This window comes from Condylostylus longicornis, unplaced genomic scaffold, assembly GCF_029603195.1.
Source record: "Condylostylus longicornis isolate FDR11 unplaced genomic scaffold, ASM2960319v2 ptg000027l, whole genome shotgun sequence".
NCBI lineage: Eukaryota > Metazoa > Arthropoda > Insecta > Diptera > Dolichopodidae > Condylostylus > Condylostylus longicornis.
In genome coordinates this window covers 8,531,762-8,559,592 of record NW_026577996.1, presented here as the reverse complement: position 1 = coordinate 8,559,592, position 27,831 = coordinate 8,531,762, and the positions used below count along the sequence as shown (strand labels likewise).

At 23.9% G+C, this 27,831-nt stretch overlaps 1 protein-coding gene across 1 annotated transcript; it reads right to left on the bottom strand.

Annotated features, from left to right (window-relative positions):
• Positions 1-216: 216 nt before the first annotated feature.
• LOC129607398 (protein ABHD1) lies at positions 217-27,607 on the bottom strand. The gene is made up of 7 exons (XM_055518395.1): positions 27,482-27,607; positions 5,982-6,194; positions 1,720-1,889; positions 1,321-1,655; positions 1,143-1,229; positions 773-1,069; positions 217-669 (listed from the first exon to the last, which is right to left on the bottom strand). Exons 2-7 carry the CDS (start codon positions 6,084-6,086, stop codon positions 425-427), a joined length of 1,239 nt encoding a protein of 412 aa, XP_055374370.1. The 5' UTR covers positions 6,087-6,194; positions 27,482-27,607; the 3' UTR covers positions 217-424.
• Between the last annotated feature and the right edge of the window lie 224 nt (positions 27,608-27,831).

The window sequence follows — 27,831 nt, the reverse complement described above, 5'->3', positions numbered from 1 at the left end:
TTTTATATTTTATTCAATTATTAATTTTAATATTATAAATTTCAAATTTTAATTTCTTAAAAATTTAAATAACAATATTGTAAAAATTCGCTGAGAATGTTATATATACACATATTACATTGAATATAATTTCATATGTGTAATTTAAAGCTCTTAACTAACAAAAAAAAAAAATTATAAATACTTTCTGTTCGATTATGTATTTAAAGTTTTTCATTGATAAATGTTTCTTTTTTGTTGTTTTTGTTGAATAAATATTATTCGATAACATTATTATCAGTATAATTTTTCGAATTATTAATTACTATGATTATATTATTGCAATTTTTTTTCTACTTTAGTTTGTTTTTGTTTTCTATACAATATATAGTTGATCTTTTTTGTTTTTTTTTTCTACATTATACATAAATATTTATTATATTAATTATTCTATTTTATCTAATTGGGTTTTACTTTTTTTAAAACGATATTCAGATAGAAATTTTGATGTCTCTTCAAATTGCTTATCATGATCGAATAGAGCACCTGTAAAAAATTCACTAAATAATCGACCCATATATTGATCCTTACTAGAAGGCCACCATCCCTCTAAAAATCCAATATGTCCACCACGTGCTGTTACAACAATAGCAACATGACTTGATTCTTCGGCTGCTTTCATTGGAATAGCTTAAATATAAAATTAATTAGTAAAAAAAAATTAATTTACATTTCTAATTGCTATTTTGAATTGAAATACAATGTAAAGAAAAAGAAAACTGAATATAATTACCATCCAATGGTTGAAACGGATCATCGGCGGCACTCAAACAAAGTAAAGGCACTGATATCTTATGTAATTTATTGTGTAAAGTTGCTGCATCATAGTAATGATCAACTGTTTCATAACCAAATTGTTTTGATGTAAATAAAGCATCGAATTCTTTTATTGTTTTTGATGACATTATACGGTCCCAATCAATATCTGTATCACGAAATATTTCACATCTGCTTAAAGTACGGCATAAACTTGAAGTTAAATGTCTTCCTAATAAACAATTTAATACTGGTGTTTCAATACTTATGGTTCCTTAAAAAAAAAAATTAAAATAAAATTTTATTAAGAATTCAAAAAAAAAAAATAACATCTATATTAAAAATACCCTTATGAACATCCCAAGGTACTGAAATTATTTTTGCTGCTGTTAGTATTCTCTTCGCTTCTTCACTATGATTTGATAAATAGTTTCCTATTATATTAAATTAAATTTGAAAATAATTTAAATAAATAAATAATAATTTAAATAATAAATTAAAGCTAGGTATTTGAAAATAATTTACCGAGAATTAAACCACCCATTGATATACCAGTTGCACCCAATTTTACATGAGGATTTTTCTTACGAACATGATTAACAACTTCTGATAAATCTTCACAATTTGCTGCACAATATAATCTTGGTGTTTTTAATGGTATTCCACCTAAACCTCTATTATTGAATACAACTGCTCTAATACCAGCATTATTAGCAGCAGTTACTAAACATTTAATATATTCAGCTTGTGATTCACCAGTTAAACCAGGTAATATTATAATTACAGGGGAATCAGATTTACAACCACTTTCTAACCAATCTAATGCAACTTCACCACCATCTTTTAGTGTAAGAATTTCTCTACAAAAATTAATAACTTAAAAAATCTTTTAAGATAACTGAAAAAAAAAATCTTCAACTTTACCTATCATAATTAATTTTTGGTAAAATTTGAGAACGTAAAATACTTGCAAAAACTGTTTGTGCACGACTTTCAACACACCAAAATGTTGGCCAAAATTTTGTTTCTAATGTTGGAACATTTTTCATAAGGAATGTTTTAAATGGTCCATCGGATACAGCTAATATTGGGCGCTAAAATATATAAAAAATAAAATTAATTAATTTTAATTGAATTGTAAATAATATTGTACAAAATTTTTAAAGTAATATTAAAAAAATTCAAGACTATGTAAGTCTACAAAAACAAATTCTACGTCAATTTGACATAATTCAGCGGCAAAATCTTGATTGTTGAATAGGTCAAATTGATATTAGGCCTATATTAAATTTAGAACAAAAAGTTAGAATTTAAAACAAATTTTAAATAAGATGGCTTACAATTACAACCTCTAAAATATTTCTATATTTTAGAGGTGCATTACAATAAATTATACAATGACATGAAACAGTGATTTTGAGTTAGACTAGTGCGTTTCTTATATATAGGCAGAAATGCTTATAAATAATGCAGAAAAGTTACATTCCGATACATTCCGATACATTCCGAACATATCCGATTCCGACCTAATTCCTGGTTAAACTACAGAATACATATTATAATTTTTAGTAATTCAGCTCTTTTTTAAAACAAATACGGCAATTCTATTTTTATTAATGTAAAAATATTTTGTATTTTTCGTCACAATTTTCGAAAACTTTTTAATAAAATAATCAGTTTAATAATATTGTAACATAAACTATTACATAAACTTTCTGTGAAGTGGGTGTTATTGTATCATTCTTTTAATAAACAATGAAATTATTCAAGAGGGCAATACAATTTTAATGATAAGTTTAAGGAAACATTCGTCTAAATGAAATTTACCTTTATTTTTTTTATTATTTAATTGTGTCCTAAAAGTATGTAAGTAAAATGAGCTAATAATCAATGTAATAATAGAAATGTAATTAAACTGAGTTATGTCATATAATATGTATATATGTAGGTAGTTATATTATTGTACTATACATATTTCCGACATAATCACAAAACAAGGAAAGAACCTCTTTTTTACCATTCTATAAATAAAAAATTTCAAATTTCGTTTATATAAAAATTTTTTTTTTTTGAATAAACCAACTTTTCCTCCCACCTTAATATTTTTTATTCCCCAATTTATTTTATATTTAAACTTATATTTACAAAATTAACCTAACTAGGATATAGTCATCATAATATCACCTAAGTGGTTTAAATTGAGGTTAGTTTTAATAAAAGATGGAGAAATGAAAAAATCAAGAGGAAAATAATAATAATGAAAAAAAAAAATTGTAAGGTGGTTATTTTTTTTTCGAAATGGAGGGGGTGAAGGTAAAAGGTCAAATATATAAAAATAAAAGTGTATACAAAAGTTAAATTTCTAAATAGAATAACTATTTTTAAACATTTTATTTTCGCTTTTTTGTTTTTGTATAGTTACGTGAAATTTAACGTGAAATTTTTCTAAAAGAATTTTTTTAATAATTTAAAGAAAAACATAAAAAAACTAAATTTGGAAAAATTTTCATTCAGATTTTCTAATATTTTATATATATTTTAATGTACCGGAAGTGTGTGCGTTTGTGTATTATAAGGTTAAGTGCGTACAAAATTTGTAAAGGCATTGCGGTTATACTTTTATCTGTCTGTCTGTGTTTTGCTTGGAATGGCATATTGCTTTATAAATAAATTTTAAAAATTTCTATATAAATAGAATTTTAGAGTAAATAGTAATTTTTCGTTTATTACAAAGTAAATACGCTGTTATACGTGTGTAAAATATATTGTAAATTATTAAAAATGGAATATTAATGTTATTTATATCTTATTGATAAAGTGAGGAAATTGTATTTCGATATATAAATTTAATTTAATAACTATATTAAAAAAATTTTCAAAAGAAATTAATTAGACGTAGGGAAATAAGATTTGAGCCTTATTGCGCCAACTGCTAATGAGCCAATTTTTGAAATGAATTGTACAAAAGTAAAATTAAAAATGGTGAGTTGAGAAATATATCTATTTTCCATATTCTTTTAGCTAGATTTTTGATATTTCATTAGTGGTGTATAAAATGACATAAAATGAGCATGTGCCCAAAGCGTAAGTAAGATGTTAAAGCGCTGCACGCTATATATGTTATACACACACATATATCCACATACAAGTTATAAAACACAATATTTTGTTTTCAAATCGTATAACTTTAAACATATACTTTTGATATTGTACTAAATTGTACTTTTAAAATTGTATAACTTTTTTAACATATATTTTTAATTACATTGATATCTTATACTTTACAGTCAAACGATTTCATCTCCCCACCCCCATTTAATACTATATGCGCACGATATGTCATATATAGTGGCACGACAATGTCATTCAAGTATTATTTTAAAATATTAGAATAATATTAAAGTTATCTCTTTTATAAATTTATAGGAAATTCTTGTATACATACGTACATTTAATTTGAATAAAACTATTATTAAAATTTAGGAATATTAAACAATTTTAAAAATTCTTTAGTCTCAATTACGAAGCTACTGGCGAATGCGAACTACTGCGAAGCAAGTAAATTTTGACTGAGAATTGAGTTTTCGTATACTGTACTATCGTATCTAGAAAGACCATAGTACACTATACTGTTTTGAAGGGACTGTGTGGTGATAAAAGATTGCAAAAGCTTGACATGCGTATATTAAAAAATTTGAAAACTTACTTTGAACAGTAGTTACTTAATATTGTCAATAAATTTAATTTAATAAATGAATTAACTGAGTGACTTCAACTGAGTGGAATAACTTTCATTCAATTATGCATTTAATTTCAATATGAATATATAAAAATACAAAAGGTTTTTAAGCCTTACCATTAATATATTATTTGTACTATCTATATATATATATATATTTATAATAATGTAAATGAATATATTCAAAGAATTAAAGAAATTGCACTTAAAATGCGTCACTAATCTACGAAAATTGTGAATAAATTTAATAAATTAAAAAAATAAATTAGAAATACAATATATATGTATGTATTCATGTGCTTCTTTTATACCTACATAAAAATTAATTTATTTTCATTAATTTTCATTGCATATATACATAATATATATACATAATATAAAAATATAAATTTCTATTAGATTTAAAAAGGAAGATACACTCGTACTATTCACAATAATTCTCATAAATCTGCATATACATATACACATAAATATTATGTACGTTTTTATAATATTATTAAAGATTTTCTATAGAATGTAACGATCTATTATTTTTGTATAAAAATATTGAATTTTGTTAAATTACGGTAAAGAAATATTACCGACATTCTACATACATAAATATTATTATATAGAACTCAATTCATCTCTAAAACTAATTTTCCAATTAAGTTTTTGTATTCTAAATTATATTCTAAGTATATATAGAATATATAGTAACTAAGTGCAAAATTTTATGACCACACATAATAAAAACTTTTTATATTACATATTTAAATTATATTATGTAGTAAATACAATATATAGAACTTTATTGTGTATTTAAATATTATTGAGAAGGTGATTTGACCTTAAAATCTGATTAAAAATTAAGTAATGAATAAAGGTGCAATGTAAGAAAGAAAGCATTTTTTTTTTATTTGTTTGGTATAACAATTGAGTTCTAAACTAAATAATTTCTTTACTGTACACAGATATGTATATAGAGTTAATATGTATGTCGCTGAGTTTTGAGTATAAGAATTAAGTGTATAGCTTTATGTTAATTTATAAAACTGATAATATATTCTTATATTAAACATTTTTTGATCCAATTGACGACAATCAATTTATCAGTCGGGTCAGTCAATGTACCGGCGAAAAATTTACCGGTCAAACAATTTACTAGTCGCTCAATTTAGAAGTTAATCAGCCTCACGATCCTCACAAAGCTTAATATTATTAAAATTAAATGAGCTCGCAAAGAAATTACAACATTGATTTTGTAATCAATTAAAGGAAATTATTTAATTATTTAAAAATTTTGAATTCAAAATAATTTGATATGAGTTCAATTATTCAAATATACAATGCAGAAATTTCACCCTTTCCAAATTTTCTATACTCTTTATGGATAAAGTTTTAGGCGTTAATTAAAAAATTATATTCACAATTATATTATTTTTTTTATTAATTAGAATATACTCACTTTTGCCACTTGAAATAAATAATAAACGACATAACCAACAACTGCAATTCCAAGGACATGCCATCTTGGTAAATTTGGTAAACTATCATAAAGGCAGTCAATCATATTTTTATTGTTAATATTATCACTTTTTATATTAATTCTATTTAAATTATTATTGTACGGATTTATTTTATTCCTAAATTGACGTTCTTTTAAAAATTCAAACGGATACTGAAAATATAAAGAAAAATACAATTATTTTTATATATATTAAAAAAAAAAGAAGAAAAAAAAATATAAAAAAATAACAACGCTAGTTAAGTGCTATATTTTTATACAGTTAAAAAAAAGAAATAATACTAATTTATTTATTTTATACAGAAATATATATATATATATATATTAAATTATTTATGTATATATATGTATATATATCATGATATATATATATACATATATATCATGATATATATATATGATATATATATATATATCATATATATCATGATATATATATATATATATCATATATATCATGATATATATATATATATATCATGATTTGATATATTGAAGTATATATATAATAATTGAGCGAAACTGTAATGCATTTGAATTATTATTTGTGTATATACAAATGAAACTTATATGATTAATTTTAACTACATATAGAGCTAATTAATATTAAAGAATTAATAGCCCTTTTGGGAAATTTAATTATATAAATTGAATAATCAAGGGAGGGAGAGAGAAAAATTAAATGTAAATTAACAAAATTAAATTTTTTATATAAAAAATGAAAAAATTAAAAAAAAAATTGAAAATTGTAAATTTTCGATATTGGAATCCCGAAGCCCCTACTTCCCTCCATTCAATGTCGAAAAGTTTTAAAATTTTTAGTGAAATTGGTAATGAATTTTTTAAATTATTTTTTTTTTTTGAAATATGTATTTCAAAGCAATATATTTAGAAGATTAAGTAGATTCATAGATTTAGCAGATTTTTATAAAGCCCATTTCGGACATTGGCCTCCGTACTAGCGATATTATGTTGAAAATTACTAAAAATTTTTTGAACCCAATACAAGATTCTTTATGTAAATGCTCTGTCGCATACTATATTCAATAAATTTTTTTAGCTCTTTTCGTATAAAATTTTTTGTTGCCTTATTAAAAGGACCCTTTACAAATTATTTAAAAATATATCATGAGATATGTACATAATATGTAGGCATTATAATTAAAGTAATAGAGCTTACAAGTGGTATTAAAATTTTTCTGCGTAATTTACCTAATTTTTTAATCAATAAGAAATTAATCAAATATTTATGTAGTTGTTTACATAAAACAGAAAAATTCTAATTTTATAGAAATTTTTTTTTTTTTGAATATAACACACACCATTCTATAATTATGGCAATATTGTTAATAAAATTAGTTTACGCGCAATGTTAATAATTATGTTTGATTGATGGTTCTCAATATTTATTCACTTATTTAAAGGATAATAATTAATATTTAATTATTATATAGTTGTTCCACTTCATTTTAACATTGAAAATATAGTATGTAGTTAAAGAAAGGTTTTTTGTGTTCTAATAAGTGTGTACAATTAATTTATTTAATTGATTTATTAACAAAAGATATTCTTGATATGCATATTAAGAATTCTTAAAAACTCAATTTATTAATTGGTTATTTGGTTGGGAAATTACAAAAATACTTTAAATAAACTTTCAAATAATTTTCAATCACAACTACATAAATATTTACAATATAAGAATTATCTTCAACTCATCTATTAGGAGAGTAATCGTATAACACTAATTGCGTTACCACAAAGTTGTCGAAATTCTATATTCGTATTTGAGCGTAAATTAAGTTCCGATTTGAGCGTAATATGATATGGAAAAAAAAATGAGAGAAAATTTTTAAAAAATAAATATTAAGTTGAAACTCAGAGATATTATATTAATTTGAAGGAAGACATAAATATGAGAATTTATGAAGAGTAAATGATTGAATGAAGTTGCACAAGTTGGCTCTCACTTATTAAATAGACAAAATTATTAGTATTTTTCACCTTATTTCATAATGCGTAATAACCTACTGTATTCAAACATGGATTACATCGCTACAAGGATTCGTTACAAAGATTACAATACCGTAGATTTATAATAATCTGTATGAATATAAAGTAAGAACTTTAACTGCAAGGATTCACATACAATATAGCGGGCTGACACTGGATCTCCTCATAAAACGTAGGTTTTTAATTTGGCTCTAATGTGAGAAAACTCTACGCCATCTAGGAACTGAAGTTGTTCATGGTTCATAATTCCATTTGCTATACAAGAAAACTATTGATTTTTATATATGTACATTTTTTTTGTTATTTTTTTATTCAAATATTGATTGTAGTTTTTTACTGATGAAAAATACTCTTTTATCGTATTTTCATGTAGATTATAGTTGAACAAAAATTGCATAGTTACAAAATTAGTTTTACATAATACAAATAAATTGTTTCTATAATATAATATAAAAATATACTTTTATACTTTATAAAAGCTTGTAACTAGCAAACAGAAAAAACACAAAATAAACAAGAATTTTTATACTCTTACGAAGGTATGTTCGAAGAGTATACTAAATTTGTCTTATCGTTTGTAACACTAAGATATAACGGTCTTAGATATAGACTCAAGTGTATGTTTTTGATCAGCGTTGAATTCTGAGTCGATTTAGCTTTGTCTGTCTGTCCTCCCGTCCGCCCGGTAACTCAAAAATTAATTGAGCTAATTTCACCAAATTTTCACAAATGATTTATTATAGTAAATGCCAGAACCCTGTTTAAATTGGATATGACAGGGGTTCTGGTTCGGGTAGCTGCCATACAACTTCAAAATTTATTGAGCTATATCTCAGAAACTATAGCTTTTATAGTAATGAAATTTCACACAAACGTATATATTAGTATAGCCAATGTTTTTGATAAAATTCGTTAAAATTGCTTAGCTCTTTCTGGTAGCTGCCATACAACTTCAATAGTTGTTTGGCACACACAGTATTTTGAAAAACACAGTACTGAAATTTTGTATAAATTAATATGGTAATACGGCAACTTAACGTCATAATCTGTCCCATAGACAGTTATAGCATATGTATTCGCACATAGAATAGCAAATTCGTACGGGTATCACAGAGTTGACACGGTCAACTCTATTTTTTCTCATTTTTATATAATTTGTTTTTTTTAGGTTAAAAGCGATTTTTATCATGTTAGAATAATACATGATTTATGCTTCTATTTAGTAAATTATAACTTATGATAAACTTGTTTTATTACTACTATTTTTTAACCTAATATGTACCTAGTTAAAAGAATGTAGAGATAAAAAAAAATCACAATCGATTTTGGGAAAAATTTTTTATAATAAAACGCGGGTGGCACCAAATACTTCATAATCCAATCTTTATATATAAGTAATTGTAATTACATACTTTATTATTTACTTATTTTCCATACATGCATTAAATTTGTAGATAATCGATAAGAATTCATAATAATGACATTAAAGTATGGGTAAATTATTGGGAAAATTAAGCTTGCATGTTTACTGTAAGCTTACGGTGTTTTTCAAATTTATTTAATTTATAAATTAATGAATTAAAATATTTATGTATTACATAAATACAAGAATTATAAAATCAAAAATTTATTAAGGATATGCATGAATTCATATGGTAGTGAAGAAGACTTCTTACGATCGTGATTCCTTGATGCTTCTAACTAGCATCCGAAATATAATTGTTTTTGAGATATATTCATAAATAGCTTTTAAAATTATATACGCAGTTTGTACTAAAATCGTATTATTTCGATAACAATTGAATATCAAATTGGGTTCGATAAATTCCAAACTGACAAACTCACGGAAATTGATAATGAAGAATGAATCGCTACGAATAAAACTGTAAGTTAATTCAATCACAAGCATATAACTAAAAAAATATGCTTGAAATACTCAATTGCTAAAATTGTTCAGAGATTCCATGAGAAATTTTATGAAAATTCATTAAAATCCTTGTATTTCGTAAACCGTTGAGATGTGCCACCTAAGAGAAAATTTACTCATTTTTGATGCCTTGGACTAAACGATGGTGTATATTAGGTCACTGTTTACTGAATCAGGCTGTTATATTTTGTATAATTATAACTATTAGAAGGAATTCCCTTGAAACATTCTTCTATACAGCTTCTTCCTACCAAAGAGTAGGAAAAAGTTATTTAATTTGCTTTCACATTTATTTTATATTCATAATTTCAAATTTTTCAAATTTATAATATACACAAGAAATGCATTAAAATATTAAAGAAATCACATTATAATGATGTATAGCAAAAGAAATATACAAAAAAAAAAAGGATACACAAGCAATTATTTAAATCAACGCTTATTTGGAGCAAAAAGCAGAAAAAAAAAACAGTGAAAAGCAAACGATTAACAGTGAACAGACAACGGTAAATAATGAGGTTCATAATTATTGTGAATAATAATTTCTTACTATCATTATTTTTGTTTTTTATATTTTCCTTTCCTTTGTGTGATTATTCATTTTTAAATAACTAATACCTATGCATACTTTCTCCTTCACCCACGTACCTTTATATGTGCCACAATAATGCATAGGCATAATATGTATAGGAAATATAGGTGGTGGTGAAGGTAGAAAATTGTGGTAGTTAATTGTTATAATAAAAAATAAATAAAATAAATGAGAACAAAATAAAAATGCAAGCGTACTTTACTACTTACCGAGTTAACAACAAAAAAAAAAACAATAAATTTTTCAGAAAAAAAAGAAAACTATAAAAACAACAAAAAAAAATTTCATATTTATTGATTTTTTGTATTTTTTTCTCTTTCACCTACTTTATGTGCATGCATGTAAATATAGGGTAAACAGAAATTTTCTTTTGTCCTGAATATCCTTTTTTTTTAATGACATACAAAATTTATAAATACATAGAATATATTTGTGTACACACATGTTTAATATAAAAATGCAAATGTTGTAATAAAAAAAAAACAACATTTTTGTTTTCTATTTTAATAACGATTTTATAACGTTTGAAGGGGGAGGAGAAGGAGGGCGGGAGAGACTATGAATAGATAATGTTATAACTAAGAATAGATAAAAATTTTATGCATATAGTCAAAGTTGAAACCAATTAATAATTCTATTCTTCTAAAATTATATTTGAATAATTTTTTTATATTTTTTTTTCAAAAAAATACCAAAGGGGCTCGAAAATTTTTTTATGTTTATATGTAAAATTTAAAAAAAATTAGACTTTTATAACAGTTAAATATAAATATAACTGTTATACAATAATGTATAACAGTTATACATTGTAAGTATAATATAACTATACTGTTATAAGTATAATATAAATATACTGTTATAAGTATAATATAACTGTTATACAATTATAAGTATATTATAACTGTTATACAATTTTGTTATACTTTACTTTGAATAATATCTTTAAGCCTGAAAATTAAAAAAAAAAATTTTTTTAAAAAACTTGTCCAGAAATTCTAATTTGAACATATTGAGATTATGAAAACTCTATGATTTTGAGCTTTAAACATGAAGAGTTTATGCTTGGTTTCCATAATACTTGAAATTTCGTTTAAGAAATTTAAAATTTTTGGCATTAAACTTATCGCTGCGCTTTTATCATCGAAACTTTCCACGAGTATGTAAAAATCGAATGTAGTTTGTAAAAATACATATGTGTACATATGAAATTTATTTCATCATGGTTAGAGCGATCGATGAGTTTACCAAGAATTATTAGTGCTACAGAATCGGATAATACGTCTTAAAATTCTCAGAATGGAATCTAAATATCATGATTAAAGAACTTTGTAAAAATATTTCGGATAATATTTTATCTGTCTCGTTTGATTCGAGATATTGAGCGACTTTGAGCGCGAATTTTTTTTCAATTTATTGATCTCTATTTTCTAAACAAAATTTTGTTATATTTAAAAAATCTTAAATTTTCAAAGAAAAATTATTTTAATAAACAAAATTTCAGTAGTTTTCTATATTTATGATTTGAATCAAGTTCTGACTTAGAAAATATTTAATTAAATTATTTATTTTGCTTGTCATATTATTTTTACTTGTCATATTTTTAATCACACACTCAAACTAATTAGATTTCTTTCATTTGATATAATCTTAATAAAATTATTTTTGAATATTTAATAATGTTATTCAAATAGCAAATATATTCTATATTTATATATATATAAATCTATAGGTATTTCACCTGTAAATATCACAAAAATACGTGAAATTATATAAATATTTTAAGAAATATTGATTTTACCATTTAATATTAAATGCAAAAGACATGAAAAATTTCCTTTTAACATAAAATATTAGAAAATAGCAATATGTGAATATGTCATAAAAATTTTCACAATATATATGAGTTCTTTTACCTTATAATAAAAATAGAAAAATGAAAAAGCGAAAAGGAAAATTTTCAAGTTCTATTTTGTGAGCCAACTATGCATATGAAGAAATATTAAAAATTATCACCTTAGAACCTATAGGTTTTGATTGTCTTATATATTGTAAAATTATGAAAATTATTTTTAACACAAATGGCTATACTTATAGAATTTTTTCTTAAATTTTTAATTATTAAGAAATTTTAAAAATAAATTTAATTGTTGAATAAAAAATTTCTAAATTTAGAAAAAAAAAAATTGAAATTAATAAGAAATCTAATAAATTTTACGGATGAAAATTTTATAATATTTTGGTACACAAAATTTTAATTTTATTACAGAAATAATAAAAAATTGCATACGTTTTGGCGTTACCGATTTGCAGTATAAGGAAGCCCATTCTTGTAAATGCGCCTTCTTTGCGAAGATCCGAAATATTTTCAAAGTTTCTTAACAACAAATTTTCGTATTAAACATTTCTTAACATTTAATTTAATCATACGATACAAGATACGTAGATCAATGTTGTAATCCGAACTTATCCGATCTGATTAAATTAATCGTTTTCAATTTATTTCGAATTTATAGTCAATTTGAATGCACTAAAATTTGAAATTTTTATTAAAATAATTTATAATCGAACAAATTTAATAATATTATATAATACGATATAAAAATTTTATATCATGAATATTTTACGACCTCAAACGGAATTTAACCTTATGCCATGTTTTTTAATAACAATAATTGTGACATGTTTCGCTTTTTATTGTGTATTGATTTTGAACAAATAATTTTTATATCTCGATATGATTGATATTGAAAGTCGATGTGTTTCTTTACATTTACGATATATACATATACATGTACATATACAGTTTTTTGCATGAAATAATAGCATTAACATTTTGAAAACCTACCATTTTTCTATTTGTTTATAAATAAAATATAGAGTGGGGTAATTTTCTTTGGGTTGAATACGATTTACGATTTTTTCTGAAATTTATTTAAAGTTGGTAGAAATTATCTAAAATTTTTTTATTTGTTATATAATATAATAGACGTATAATAATTTATTTATTGTTCTATTTTATACAATTTCTCATGTATATTTAATCGAATAACAGTATGAAAATATAGATTTAAACCAGAAAGTTTTGAATTGCAAGAAAAATCTTAAATTCTAATTCATTTACCTGTTATTTATACCGGTAAATTTTTAAATTCGGCGGTATAACAGCTTTTATTAATCATAAATTTTTAGTAAATTGATTGCAAATGATATTGACGGCACAGAAAATAATTTTCTTGAATAACAGAGATGTTTTTCAATTTTCTTGAATTCTTACAACATGACAATGCATACAATCTATACAAGGCGTGGTACAAGACTACAACCTAAAGGACCAACGTTATTTTTAATGTATACAAAATAAGATTACAACAGCCAATGTGGAAATACTGAAGAAAATTTACGAATATAAACCGACTACTAATGAAACACTGATATAAGATTCAATAATTTTAAAGCACACTATGCAAACCATTACAAATATTTGGGTCTTATAATTGGCAAAGATCTAAATTAAAATGATTATGTAAATGAAATTACTGTATAACAGATGTATTTAGAAGATTCTCCAAATAACATTAAAAGATTCATCTATTACAATTTATTTCACTCGAATATATAACATATGTGGATAGTTGTCCTAGGGAGTAAGTTTAATCGAAAACTTAAGAAAACTTTAGACTTTGCAAAACAAGCCAGTAAAAATTTTATACGTTATAGCCTAGAATCAACACCATTTTAAAACAGCGCCAGTCGATCATATACATATAAAGTTCGAAATGGTTTACTAGTTTTCAAGGAACTGAAATTGTGGCTGTGTCACAACCTTGACACGCCTAAAATTTAAGGCAGGGTCAAGTAATATTTATAGTAAAGCCATATGTGAGTTCAACAAATAAAAGTTGTATATATGAAATATTAGATACTATTTCAAAGTATCATTGTAATGATATACCTGGTTCTTGGAATAAAATTGTCAAATACCGGCATAAACAAGTGTATTCTTACAAGAAACTAAAAGGCTACCTTTGTAAAATTTCATGCTACTTCTTATTGAAATTACAAGCCTACATGTACAAATTATTAAATTCTGGAATGGAAAACTAGTGTCATAAGATCTCATAAATACAAATTAAAATATTTAACCTTGATTTCTTTCAGATAATCTACTAAGAATAGAGAGAATGTGATTGGGAATGACATTATGTCTAAGTAACTAATAGTTTTCAAGTCATAAATTCCACCAGATCAATAATTTTTAATACATTTTATTTTTCAGTTTCTCTACCTGTCTACTACTCTACACTGCTGAGGTTTGTTGTGCTTAAAATTTCTACATTTATATGATGCCAAATATATATACATACATATACATATGTTTTGGAAATGTTTGTTAAAACAAAATTCTATTTGTTGTACGAAAGCACGCAAACTTTTTTCAAATTTCTTTTGAATTTTGTTGTCTTTACTCTAAAATTAATTGCTTCCTGGTTATCAAAATAATTTTTTTCTTCACTTTTTTTTTCTTTCTTTTGCTATATATAGGAATTATTGCCAAATTGGCAGATAGAAACAGTACGTAAAGAATTTATATAATTTTTTCTACTTAAATGAAAAGAAGAAAAACAAATTAAGTTTGTGTGGAGGTTTTGATTTTAAGTTTTTTTAGTTTTAGACTTTGATCAGACATTTTTTGTAATTGATTTGAGTTGTCTATGAAATTTTTTATTCATATGTATGTATTTAGCACATTTCCAGCAAAATTGAGAAGAAGGCATGATTATCACCCTTTAAAATAAATTTTTTTTTACATCTCCCTTCTAAACTATCATCTTTAAGATTGTACAATTAGTAATCTACAATTAGTATAGAGCACGACTGCAGAAGAAGTCATAGCAGCCATATAAGAGCTAATTTTCCCAAAAACTTTACTACCAGCCCCAATTCCTGCTTATGATATGTCAATTCGTAGTGACCTGCAAGAGCAATCCCTATTGGCCTACCACCAATCCTTAACCATTAGGTTGTATTTTTGCCAAATTTTTCTTGCTGTTCCGCTTTCAGATAGGGCTTTCCACCTGCGGTCAACCATCAACTTATGTGCTTTATTCCTATTCTATAATTTTAGCAGTTTTGCTACCTCAGCTTAATGTGCTCAGCCAACCGAGCTGCCCTTACATAACATGTTGATGGACTACAAAAGCTCTTTTTTTAAATTATTTCCACTTATTCAAAAAAGCTAAGCTATTGTACAAACCATTGCTTTTATCTGAATTCATTTCAATTTTTTTAATGAATTTTATTATAAAATAAGAAAGCGCGAAATCATGTGCGTATTTTTATCTTAATTTCTCTAAATTTTCTACTTTAAAAATATTCTCTTCTACTCTGCTTTGAGATCCACTCACATACATGTATCTTTTATTGGTAATTTATTGCGTAAGGAGAAATTATTTTTATTAAAAAAAAAATCGTATTTTCATTTTCGATAATTTTTCTATTAAATTTAAATTAAAAATAAATTTTTGGATAGGCCTAGATTGCAGGGTTACAATTGGTTAAATTTATATTTTAATTCTTAATAAAATTAAATGTTTTTCTAAATTAAAAATTTTAATTTACTAAGGATCTATGATTTCTATACAAAATTATTAACGCATAAAATGTTAATTTCTTTTTGTTGTTATTGAAGGTTCTTCTGTTAATTGCTAATAATTGCTATCACATGTCTTCTCAACTCATTCAACTTCATTGACTTATTTATTATTTCACTATGATCTCTATTGATAAGCATTGACCTGTACCTATAATATAGAATTATCAATTCAATTCTGTTCAAACTTCGAAAATGAGCAAAAACTGATAATCATTATTTTTTCTCTTTTGTTTTTGTCTAGACTTTAGACGGAACATAAAATGATGTTAATAGAATGCCTATATGAGATAATTTACTTATATTAATACTCGTATATTTAAATGATGATTATTGTCTTTTTTTGCCACTTCCATTAATATTCTTATAGCTTTAGTATTTGATATTTGAGCTATTTTGTGAACAAAATGACGGAATCATATTAAGAATCATTCTTATTATATTTGTAATAAAATTCAAAAAAAATTTGTCAACTCTATAACTCGTAGTGGATCGTGTTGGATCCGAATAAATTTGATGCTATACTGCGAAATTTCGCGAAGTTGTTGCATACTGATTATTGTTAAGAACTCGAAATTCTATTAAAAACGTGGTTCGAAAATTTGGTGAAACCAAAGGTGTCCGCAATAGTGTCATTCATAAGGGTTTTGGGTGTTCTTCAACTAAATATAATGAAATAAGAAACAATTCCACATACGGCGCGTTTATAGCGGTAAATAAATGTTGAAGGCTTACGACTTATGAAGCATGAGTTAGGATAGAAAAACTGAAACGAACGCGACCTCTCTGTTTTGTATGTCGTGGTTAGATAGCGCTTTACTGTTCTTCACGAAATGTAGACACAAAAACACAATAGAGCAAAACTAATTGTTAGAAAGTTTAACTATAGTTTTTGCAAATACCGACGACGGACGTTTTAGATTGGGTTAAAATCCCTTTCTATTGATAGGTCTGACGAAAATTCGAGTTCGTCTATCTTTTTTTTAGATAATTTTGTAACACCTGTATTAAAACAAAATTTCTGATTCAATTATTTTTAAACTTAAATAATTCTTGACAACATGATTCATAAATTCAATGAATGATTCAAGAGCGTTATGAAGCAAAAATTTTAACATAAGGCAAAATTATTAATTAATTTGTAATCAAAAATTCATAATTACCATTTGGAAAATTTTTTAAAATTTTTTTTTTCTTCTTCGAATAGATTATAAAATTTTTACTATTTCTATTTCAAAATTTATATCACTTATATTTTTCTCTATCTTTTCTATATTTTGACTAAATTTTTGTTCATCAGAACATTAATGAAAAAATAAATTTTTTGTATTAAAAAATTTTATTTGTTTAATTTTTATTGTTATCTCTAAGTTAGAAAGCAATAAAATATTGAAAAATTTAATAGCAAAATTTGTGATTTTAAATAAAACAAGTAAATATGAGAAGAAATAGGGGTAAGAAGTTTTGAAAACTCCTATTACAATACGAGCGATAAGTCATTAAATATAAGCTAAGCACATGGTAGCTACCTTCTCTTTTTCCACAAAAAAAATTCTCTCTCTTCAAACTCATATATATATAAAATTTACTACAATAGTACAATATTATCGAATTTGCAAATTGAGATAAGATAAAAAATAAATCAAACAAAAATATGAGAGACAATAAAATAAAGAAAAAAAAAAATTCTATCTGACTGTTTGTTACCTTGCCAGTCACGATGATTTTTACTATGTTGAATGAATGAAATTAAACGCGAACACGATTATAAGCATATAGACTGTTAAAATAAAAAAAAACCCGATTGCGTATTTTGGACTTTAGACTTTCTTTAAAAAGAAAAAAAAAAACAGAGAAACAAACAAGAAAAATAAATAAGCGATTAAATGTATATAAAGAAATGATAGAATTTTTGAGTCAAAATATTAGAAAATATAGAGAGAAATAAAAAAAACTTCAGAATAATTATGACATAACCATAATTGTTTTTTTTATTAAATGAAAATTCATTTTTTAAATCTAGTAATTAATTTTGATTTTTTTTTCAAATTAAATTGCACAAAATTCTTGAGATTATTTTAAAATTAAAATCACTCCAACAATCACTTGTTATACATTTTGTATTAAAAAATAATAATTCACAATAGATAATTTTGTTGAAAATTTCTCAAATATTGCCAATATTAGTAATTATTATTAAATTGACAGATAATAAAAATATTTTTGAACCGCAAATAATTAATTAATAACAATTAGAAATTTTTCTATTTTAATTTTAATAAAAATAAGTAAAAAATATAAACAAAAAATTTTAACAACTTTTTAAGTCAAACTATATAAGTAAACTAATATTAAAAATGAGAAATCACGACCGGTTGAAAATATGCCAAAAAAAATTTGATATAAATCGAAAACGCTTTATTATTATAGCAGGTAGCTTTATATATATGAACATAAATTATGTACCTATATGTAGAAAAACCACTATAGTATTTTAATATATACAAATTTACTATAAATATGATTCTGTATAACTGTTTTAAATTTTGTAGCTTACTTACTAACTTACTTATCTTAGTTTATTTATATTTAAAATGTTAGAGAATGTTGTCATATACACAACAATGTTACCATTATTATAGATTATGTGAGAGAATAAAATTTGGTACATTATTGTTCTTATATAGTATAAAGTAAAAGTACAAGTATTTTATACTTGTATATCATATATAAGTATATATATAGGTGAAAAATATATGTATATAAATGTAGTTTAAATTTAATTTCTTCATTCAAAAAAAAAACTAAACGACCTTCAAATACTGAACCGCTTTTTTTTTTTTTATTTAGTATTTTGTTTTCATTGTGTATACTGACTGGTGTACATACTTATTTATTGTGAATGTGCTTATAATATGAACGCGTTCTTGATTTTATTTTATTTATTATAATATGGTTACATTTAATTTACAATTCATTGACTTTATAATATTTATATTGAGATTCTTGCACAACAATTTTATCTATATTTTATGAGTTTTACAGTTGGTATGTTTCTACGTAAAAATTATGTAGGTATATATAAAAAATTTACCTTTTATATTATTTTTTATGCTGTAATATGAAGTAAGTCACACGTAAAATTATTTTCAAGTATACAAAATAAATTTTTGTTATTGAAATTTTTTTAAAATTATTCGACTACACAATAAAATTTAGTAAAGTTTCAAATGTAATTTTGAAAATAACTGCGTTCGTCTAATCGTGACCTGCCGCAAACCAAAATCTGTAAAAAACTAGCTAAACACCAAAAGTTGTCGCAATCTTTGATTCAAGAAAGTAGCTTTCTTTCATAAATGTTTAAGATTTTCGATGATCTTAACCCCGCCCCCGCCACCACTCCCCTCCAAGTTCACGAGTCACTTCTTAATAAATTTTTTTTTTAAATCTACTAATATTTATCAGGAATCCGTTACACAAAATCTGTATGCTGCATAGACGTTAACATGTTTTTTTTGCGAACCCGCTGATTAGGACCTCAAGCTGATTTTCAAAAATCTTTCGGAGTGTTGTAACTTGTACATTTTACCGAGATCTTTCCAACAATAAAAAATTTGCTATCACTTTCAAATACCGACAGGTTTTTCAAAAAAAATTTTTTTTAGGTTCCGAATAATTTCCGAAAAGTTCATTAGTCAGATGGACAGCTTATTACTGAGGAGCGGTCACACAAAATTTTTATTTAATTTTTATATACACATATCGTCGGCTGAGTGCTATTTTGATCCATACGCCACTTTCACGTTTTTTGACTTAAGACCACTTTCATAGGTTTTCGGCGATGATCTTTCATTATATGAAATCAGCTTTTCGCTAACTCATTTAGTTTCATAGATACGCAGATGTCATTTTGATCCACCTCCACTTAAAATTCAATTTGGGATGCATTTTGATCCACGTCATACAAAATGAACATTTAAGGTCAAAAAAGTGGATATGGATCAAAATAGCACTGAACCTTTTTTACTTAACTTGTTATAACTCTCGATCCGTTTGATGAAATTGAATAAAACTTTATAGTTAAACTCTTAAAACTATAATAAACCTACTGACAAAAATTTAAGAAATCCCATCACGCAGTTTTGAAATAAATAGTTTCTAAACTTCAAACGCGATTTTCTCGATTCAGAAGTTGTGGCGTATGGATCAAAATAGCACTCAGCCGACGATATGTTTAGTGAAGACTGTATAGAATGAGGCTTTTATCATTAATTCAAATATTATGTATAAGTGTTAGGTAACGGAAGTCAATTGCCTTAAAATCAAACTAGAATTCGAACAATTCTAATTTCACAATGATTGATTTTTTCAAAAGATATCAACTATTGTTTTTTCCATTATTTTTTAAGGATGAACAATATTATTGCCAGCATTTTAGAATTTTATTATGTTGTATTGAGCCAAAATTATATTATATTCCTTTCTTTTACATTTAAGCCTACAATTCTACTGCAATAAATATTGACAATATCGACAGAATAATAATTGTGTTTCCGATAAATGGGCTACATAGTAATAAATAAATTGAATGATAAGTGATTCTGGTTCATAAATCTTTACACATCATCCTTTTTATTTTCTTATTTAACACTAAATCCTTGTATAGTTTTCAAATCATTTATACCATTAAATAAAGAATAATTGCTATTCGGAAATGCATTTGATGATGTGTATAACATTTTCGGAAAATAATATTTTTGTTTTTTAAATATTAGGAATAAAAAAAATGATGTTCATTTCAATGTCAGCCTTGTAATGCAAGGAAAATTTACGTATACATTTATTGATAGGATAGGTAGGTATATGTAGACTTATCCTTTAAGTTGAGAAATGAAAATAGAGAAATTATGCCGTTTCTTTTTGGCGGAATTCCATAATATTCATCATCTTTATTTTTTTTTCTTGAGTTCTGTATGCGAAATAAAATGTTTTTAAAGTGATTTTCTTGCTGTTTTTCTTTAACAATTTTAAAAAATTTGAACCTTGTTTTTGTCCTTGAAGATGCGAAATCTTAAAAAAATGGTAGAATAATATTTCACAAATAGTTTTGAAAGATTGTTGTTTTTTTTCTGAAATGCCGATAATTCTTAAAGTTATCGAATGGATGCTATAGGAAGAGGAAGCTATGATGATCTATGATTGCTTTTAGTTATAACATTTTTTTTTTATGCAGAAATAACTAAGTTCATTTTTTGAAATATTTGTTTTTGTTTTACTAATTAAAATCATTTAAATTGGGATATTTTTTTGTATATGTATGCGTAAATCTTTTAAGTTGTATTTGCTTATGTAAAATCGCCAATAGTTCGATAATATACCAATATTTTATAGATTGTGAATGTAAAAGTGTTACCTAACAAAAATATTTCAAAAATTTAATTTTTCCAATAATTTTATTATATGGAGCAAGTTAAAATTCTTATTACGATTTGAACCAAGAATCATGATCAACACTCATTTTCAATCTAATATGTACGCAGTGTAGACTAGTATAGAAATTTGTTAAGGCACTTGGATGCATGAATGGAAGATGAATGCCTACGGGGTTTTTATTGGCCTATTATACTTGGATGGTAGAGTCCAAGGTATCACCTTTTCTCTGAATAACTAAACTAACTAACTAAACTATCACAACAGTAATATCGTAAAATGATTGAAGTGGAAGTTAATGACTGGTAATTAAAATTTATATACAAAAATTTTTTTTGAAGAAATAATTTTGAAATTCACATAAAACATGCAATTATTATAATTCAGTTGATTTGAGTAGCAATAATAGAATTGTGCAAAAAAAATTATTTTATTGTCGACGTATAAAAGTAAACCTATACAAATATTCTGACCAACACTGCGGTATAGTTATGGCTCTCGGAATGAAACCCTGGTCAGGACGCTATTTAATATTATAAGATCAAATCACACTTAACATTATAAAGCATAATATTATGTTATTATTAAATAATCCTTAATACAAAAATAATTGCTCATATTGGATATTTGAATACCAACAAAAAAATAAATAATGTTTATAACCTTATTAATATTTAATATTAAGGCAGGCCGGTCATCGCCCAGTTATCTCTTAATGACTTGTGAAACTATAAAAACTCAAGTGGGATAATCCTAATGCTCACAAGTAAGTTTGAAAAAAAAAAAAAACAAATATTTAAGGTCTTAAAAAATAAATATTGTAATAATAAAAATAATGGCGGCATCTATTGAAATTAAACAAATACGAACTATGTAAAAATATTTAGGAAAATATTGAATTGATTGATCTTTCGCAATACAAGCCGACAATCAAATAAATATTCTTTATAGTTATAGAATGAAAGCTTAAACAATTTCATGCACTTGTTCACATTCTCACATCACAATACTTTCCTTTTTTAGGAAATTAATAGCAAATATTTACATAATGTCTACGGTATATACAATGTCAATAAATCCTATAATAGAATGGACCTTCAAATTTTATTTGATGAGTTCAAAAGTTATAAAAAATAAACAGAAATGACGTTATCACTAGTGTTCATTAATTTTTCGTCATAAATCAAAAATTTTCGCCGATAGTATGCAATTCTATAATGACATTGAAGCATTTTTTTTTCCATATAGTTTCCAAGATTTTTGGATATTTTATTTTTTTATTCTTTTTTTAAATGTTTCAATATTTTTTTTTCAGTTTCTTCAATTTTGATTTGCCATTTCCTGATTTTTTATCGTGTATATTTTAAATACGTCATCAAATAGAGAAGAAAAAAATTTTGTGTATTTATAAAAAAAAAAAAATTCTATGTACATTGAAAATTTTGATTTTGTATATACATGAATGTATGTATGTACATTCATCTACATAAACATGTGTATGAGTACACTTGCTTGATAATTTTATAACAAATTTTCATTTTTATGATGACTATAGAGAAAATTTTCTATTCTAAAGATAAAATCTTTAAAACCATAATACTACATATATGTACATAATGTACTTGTATAATAATATCAATATTTATAGCAGGTGTAATTTAAAAATAAAAAAGAAAATGTTTACTTAATATAAGAGGCTACTTTTTTTTCTTATAAGTAGTTTTCAATTTAAAGTATACTTGTATAATAATTGTAAATAAATTAGATAATTATTTCAAAGAATTTTTAAATTGTAATAATGCGTTGTACTTTTGAAATTATGATTGTTATTATAAGAGAAATTGCATACTTATAGGCAAATATTGTAGTATTGCATGTAAAACTCATTTTTTTGTACCTTTGTAATATTCTACATTGTAAAATTGTAATGGTTTATATAAAATAAATACTTTATTTTGAAGAATGATTTTTGATATTTAGGGCCTCATCGTCTCTCTCGCTATTTTACTCGGAAAGTGAGAATTAAGTGAGTAACTATCATATACTCTTATAATGTATATTTTCAAGTGAGAAGAATTATTTGGTATTGTGAATCTCATTTTTTTTTTTTAAATGCATACAAAATTTGTTCACTTTATTTTTGAAAGTGAGACGTTCCAAAAATCCAATTAAAAAAATGAGTAATCTCATTGGAAAAGTAAAACATTTATTAGAAAATACTGGTGAATTCTGATTTGAAAGTGAATAAAAAGTGAGTAGAAAAGCGAGTAAAAAATACATGATCGGACTGTTATGTTTGTCTTGAAAAAATTACAAATTTAATCAAATCTAATAATATTTTTGCAGCTAGCAATTTTATTAATTGTCAAATTAATTATAATTTTAATTGAAGTACCAAAGACAATGCTATCAAGATAGTAAAGATTATAATATCATCCAATATACTGTATGTGGGTCGAGACTATACAAATAATGAAATTTTAACTTTTATTACGTATCACAACCACAATGAGGAAAATTAATATTAATATAAAATTAGTACAAAATCCGTACAAAAGACTTGGGGCTCCATTTGTTTTATGTGTGAAATGATATTTACTTTTGCTATATATATATAGAGAGTCAATTTGATTTCTCGAAGTATTCATATTTATTTCCTCACAATTTTCATAACTAATTTTAATTATTTTCATCTCAAATACTATGTGCAATGTCTCGAAAATTTTTCAATTTTTAAATGACAAAGGGTTAAGGAATATAATCTTAATTAATATAGAAGAGATATGAAATTGAAATTTAAAATACTAAGTATACAAACCTAAAAATTTATATTTTTTACAAAATTTGATATTTTCTAATTTCTAAAACACGACAAACTCATCGCAAAGACACAAATAGATTTTAATTTACAATGAATGACGGAGGGAAAATTTATTTTTATCTTTTTTTTTTTATTTAATTTTTAAAAGTAAAATAAAAATTATTTTATTTCAATGACTATAACAAATTATAAACACTAAAATGACCACTTTTCAAATACTCAAAAGAATAATAAATTTATAAATAATTTCGATTTTTCAATTATTTTTATATATGCATGTATGGATGTATTTGAATGAAAATGAATTGAATAGAAAAATAAAAATTAAAGAAATAAAAAATTAAAAATAATTATTTTGAGATGAAAAGCATATATAAGATAAAATTTTCTTGTTCTTCAATTTTGTACATCATTTGTTAAATATAAAGATTTTATGAAAATATAGGGTAAATTTGCTTTTTTTTTTTCTAATGAAAATATCAGGGGTTCATAGCATTTTAATTGTTGTTTTATTAGAAAAAAATTAGTTTTATATATTTTTTAAAATTTTCTTAACTTAGTAATTCGGAAACTAACAAATTATTTGAGGTCTTTTCCTTTAAATTGAATAATATTTTCAAATTTACAAATAGTTCAGGACTGGCGTATTCAAAAGTTTGATCTAGTGGTGATCCTAATCAATTAAACAAGCAAAATAGCCGCAATTATGTAATTAAAATTGGCCTACTCATACGGTAAAACTATACTGATGATCCTAATCAATTAAATGAACAATTAATAACCGAAATTATGGAATGAAAATGGTTTGGATTTCAAATCCAATTTCATTCCTTTTTATATATAAAATTTATAGATCATTTTCCCTATAAGCCAACATACTAAATTTATTTCATAAATATATAGGGTGCCTTCAATAAAAAATCCGGACACAAACAGTGCCACATTATGGATGTATTTATTTCTCACCAATTACTTGTGGATTTTCTGAAAACCGAATGTGACAATTTTGTTGATTAACAAAGTCATCAAGATGAAAATGAGCCTTATCGCTGAAGATGATTTTGTTCGAAAAACTTTCATTATTTACAAAAAAAATTGTTTATGAATAAAAATTCGTTATTCTTTGTGTAGCGCTCCATTTTTAATAAGCCTTAACATGTCAGCTGTCACACTGTATTTATTTTTTGTTGGCAGCATTTTACCGCACAAATGGCGCAAAATTCAAATTTTGCATGAATTTTGAGACAATCTTTAAAAGTTCATTTTTTTCTATTCAAATAAAATAATTAATTAGTTATAGTATATAAAAGTATTAATTAATTTTTTTTTTGATTTAAAAAAATCTTAAGAAAAACCGGTTTTAATTCAAACATACATTAATTTTTTTTTATAGAGAGCTGAGCTGACTAATAAGCTGTTCACTAATCATCATATTTCTACACTATAAACAAATTCCACTAGATATTCTAGTATATATTTTAGAATATCTCAATTTTGTATATAATGCAGTATAGCAAAATTTGTCATCATTAGAAATACGTACGTAAGTATGTATATTTAGAATATAAAATTTCTTTTTTTTTTATAATATTAATTAAAAGGAAAATGAATAATTTCTTTAATTAAAAAGTTGAAAATAAAAAAAAATTTTCTATTATTGTTATTGATGAAAAACGAAATCTTCAATATAACAAATTTTAATTTTAATTAATATTTATAACAAATCCACATGTAAAAATGTTTGTATACAATTAATATTAAAAACAAATTACAAACATTATATTTCTCACATGTTTTACATACAATACAATAAATATGTTTTTTATGTAAAAAATTTTATAAATTTATTTAAATTTATTTTTAAAATTTTGCGTAATGGGATTTCTAGATGATTAATGCCTGTATATAATATTATGTAACGTGTAATGTCTGTTGACCCCAAACAATTTGAAATGTAAATCAAGAAGTATTTTTATTTTAGAATACAAGAAATATTCGTATTTCTTATTAGAAAAATAATGAGGACGCCTGTCTCAATAAAATATTCTTATGAATTTTTCTAAATTTTTGAGAAAAAAATAATCTCTACATAAAATTATAAATGTGCAAGAAATTTAAGTTTTGAGAGAAATTTTATTAGGGTTAAAAAATCGGAATATGATAAACAAAATGTCACAAACACAGGGTAAAATAAATGATAACAAATTCGATAAAGTCTGAAACACAAAACAAACAAAATGGTTTACAAGCCAAAAACTAAAGTTAATTTTTTATTACTTCAGCCTTTTGCAATGGCTTTAAAATGTTATGCTGTATATTCTCTTCCAAATGTTATCATAGCCTAGTATAAAAATACTAATATATAATTGTGTGTCTACTATCAAAAACCGCGTTAAATTATTTGAACAATTTTTTTTATATCTATATACCTTATGTAACAAATATATTGTGTTTTAAGTAGAGTAAAAAAAATAAACAAAAAAATAACCTCAATTAAAAAAAAGGGCATATCACAATTCAAATTCGGTTTAACTTTTAATTATTTTATAAAAAGATTAAATTAGTATGTATATAGAATGCGGCTTGTGATTAAATTTTAACCGCCTTGGAAATTAATTTTTGGAGTATATATGCATGTATATTATAAATATATAGGTATATAAATAAAATAATAATTATGCATGTATTTCGTATATATTAATTGCAGTTTATTGAATAGAACAGGTGCATTATTTCAGAATAAACGTGTAATTAATTCTTTATTCATAATATTATGTATTTAAGAGTATATATACCATACCATGTATACCACAATATTCCATATTTCAAATATTTTACAAAATATATAAATCATTTATGTATGACAGAATTAATATCAAAAAATATGTCCGTATTCAAATATATATATATATATATATATATATATATATATATAGATTAAAGAATATGTGCATCAGAATTTTTGTTTTTATAAAAAAAAATACGGAATAGCTATAAGATAACTCACCTTCAACTTGACACCACTTTAAAAATCACATTCAATTGAAACCGTTTACTTTAATAATATTTAATTTTTTTTTTTTAATATACATGTATGTATGTATGTATGTATCGCATTAAATACTTAACATACACAATGTATATACAAATATTTAATACTCTTATATATATATATATATATATATATATATGTTAAATATTAATTATTTAAATTGTTTTCATTTATTATTTATAATGTTTATATATATATATATATATATATATACATATGTAATGCACTATTTATATACCTACTTAATATTATCTTGTTTAAAATATATCACTTTTCTGATATTTAAATCTTTATTTATACATAAT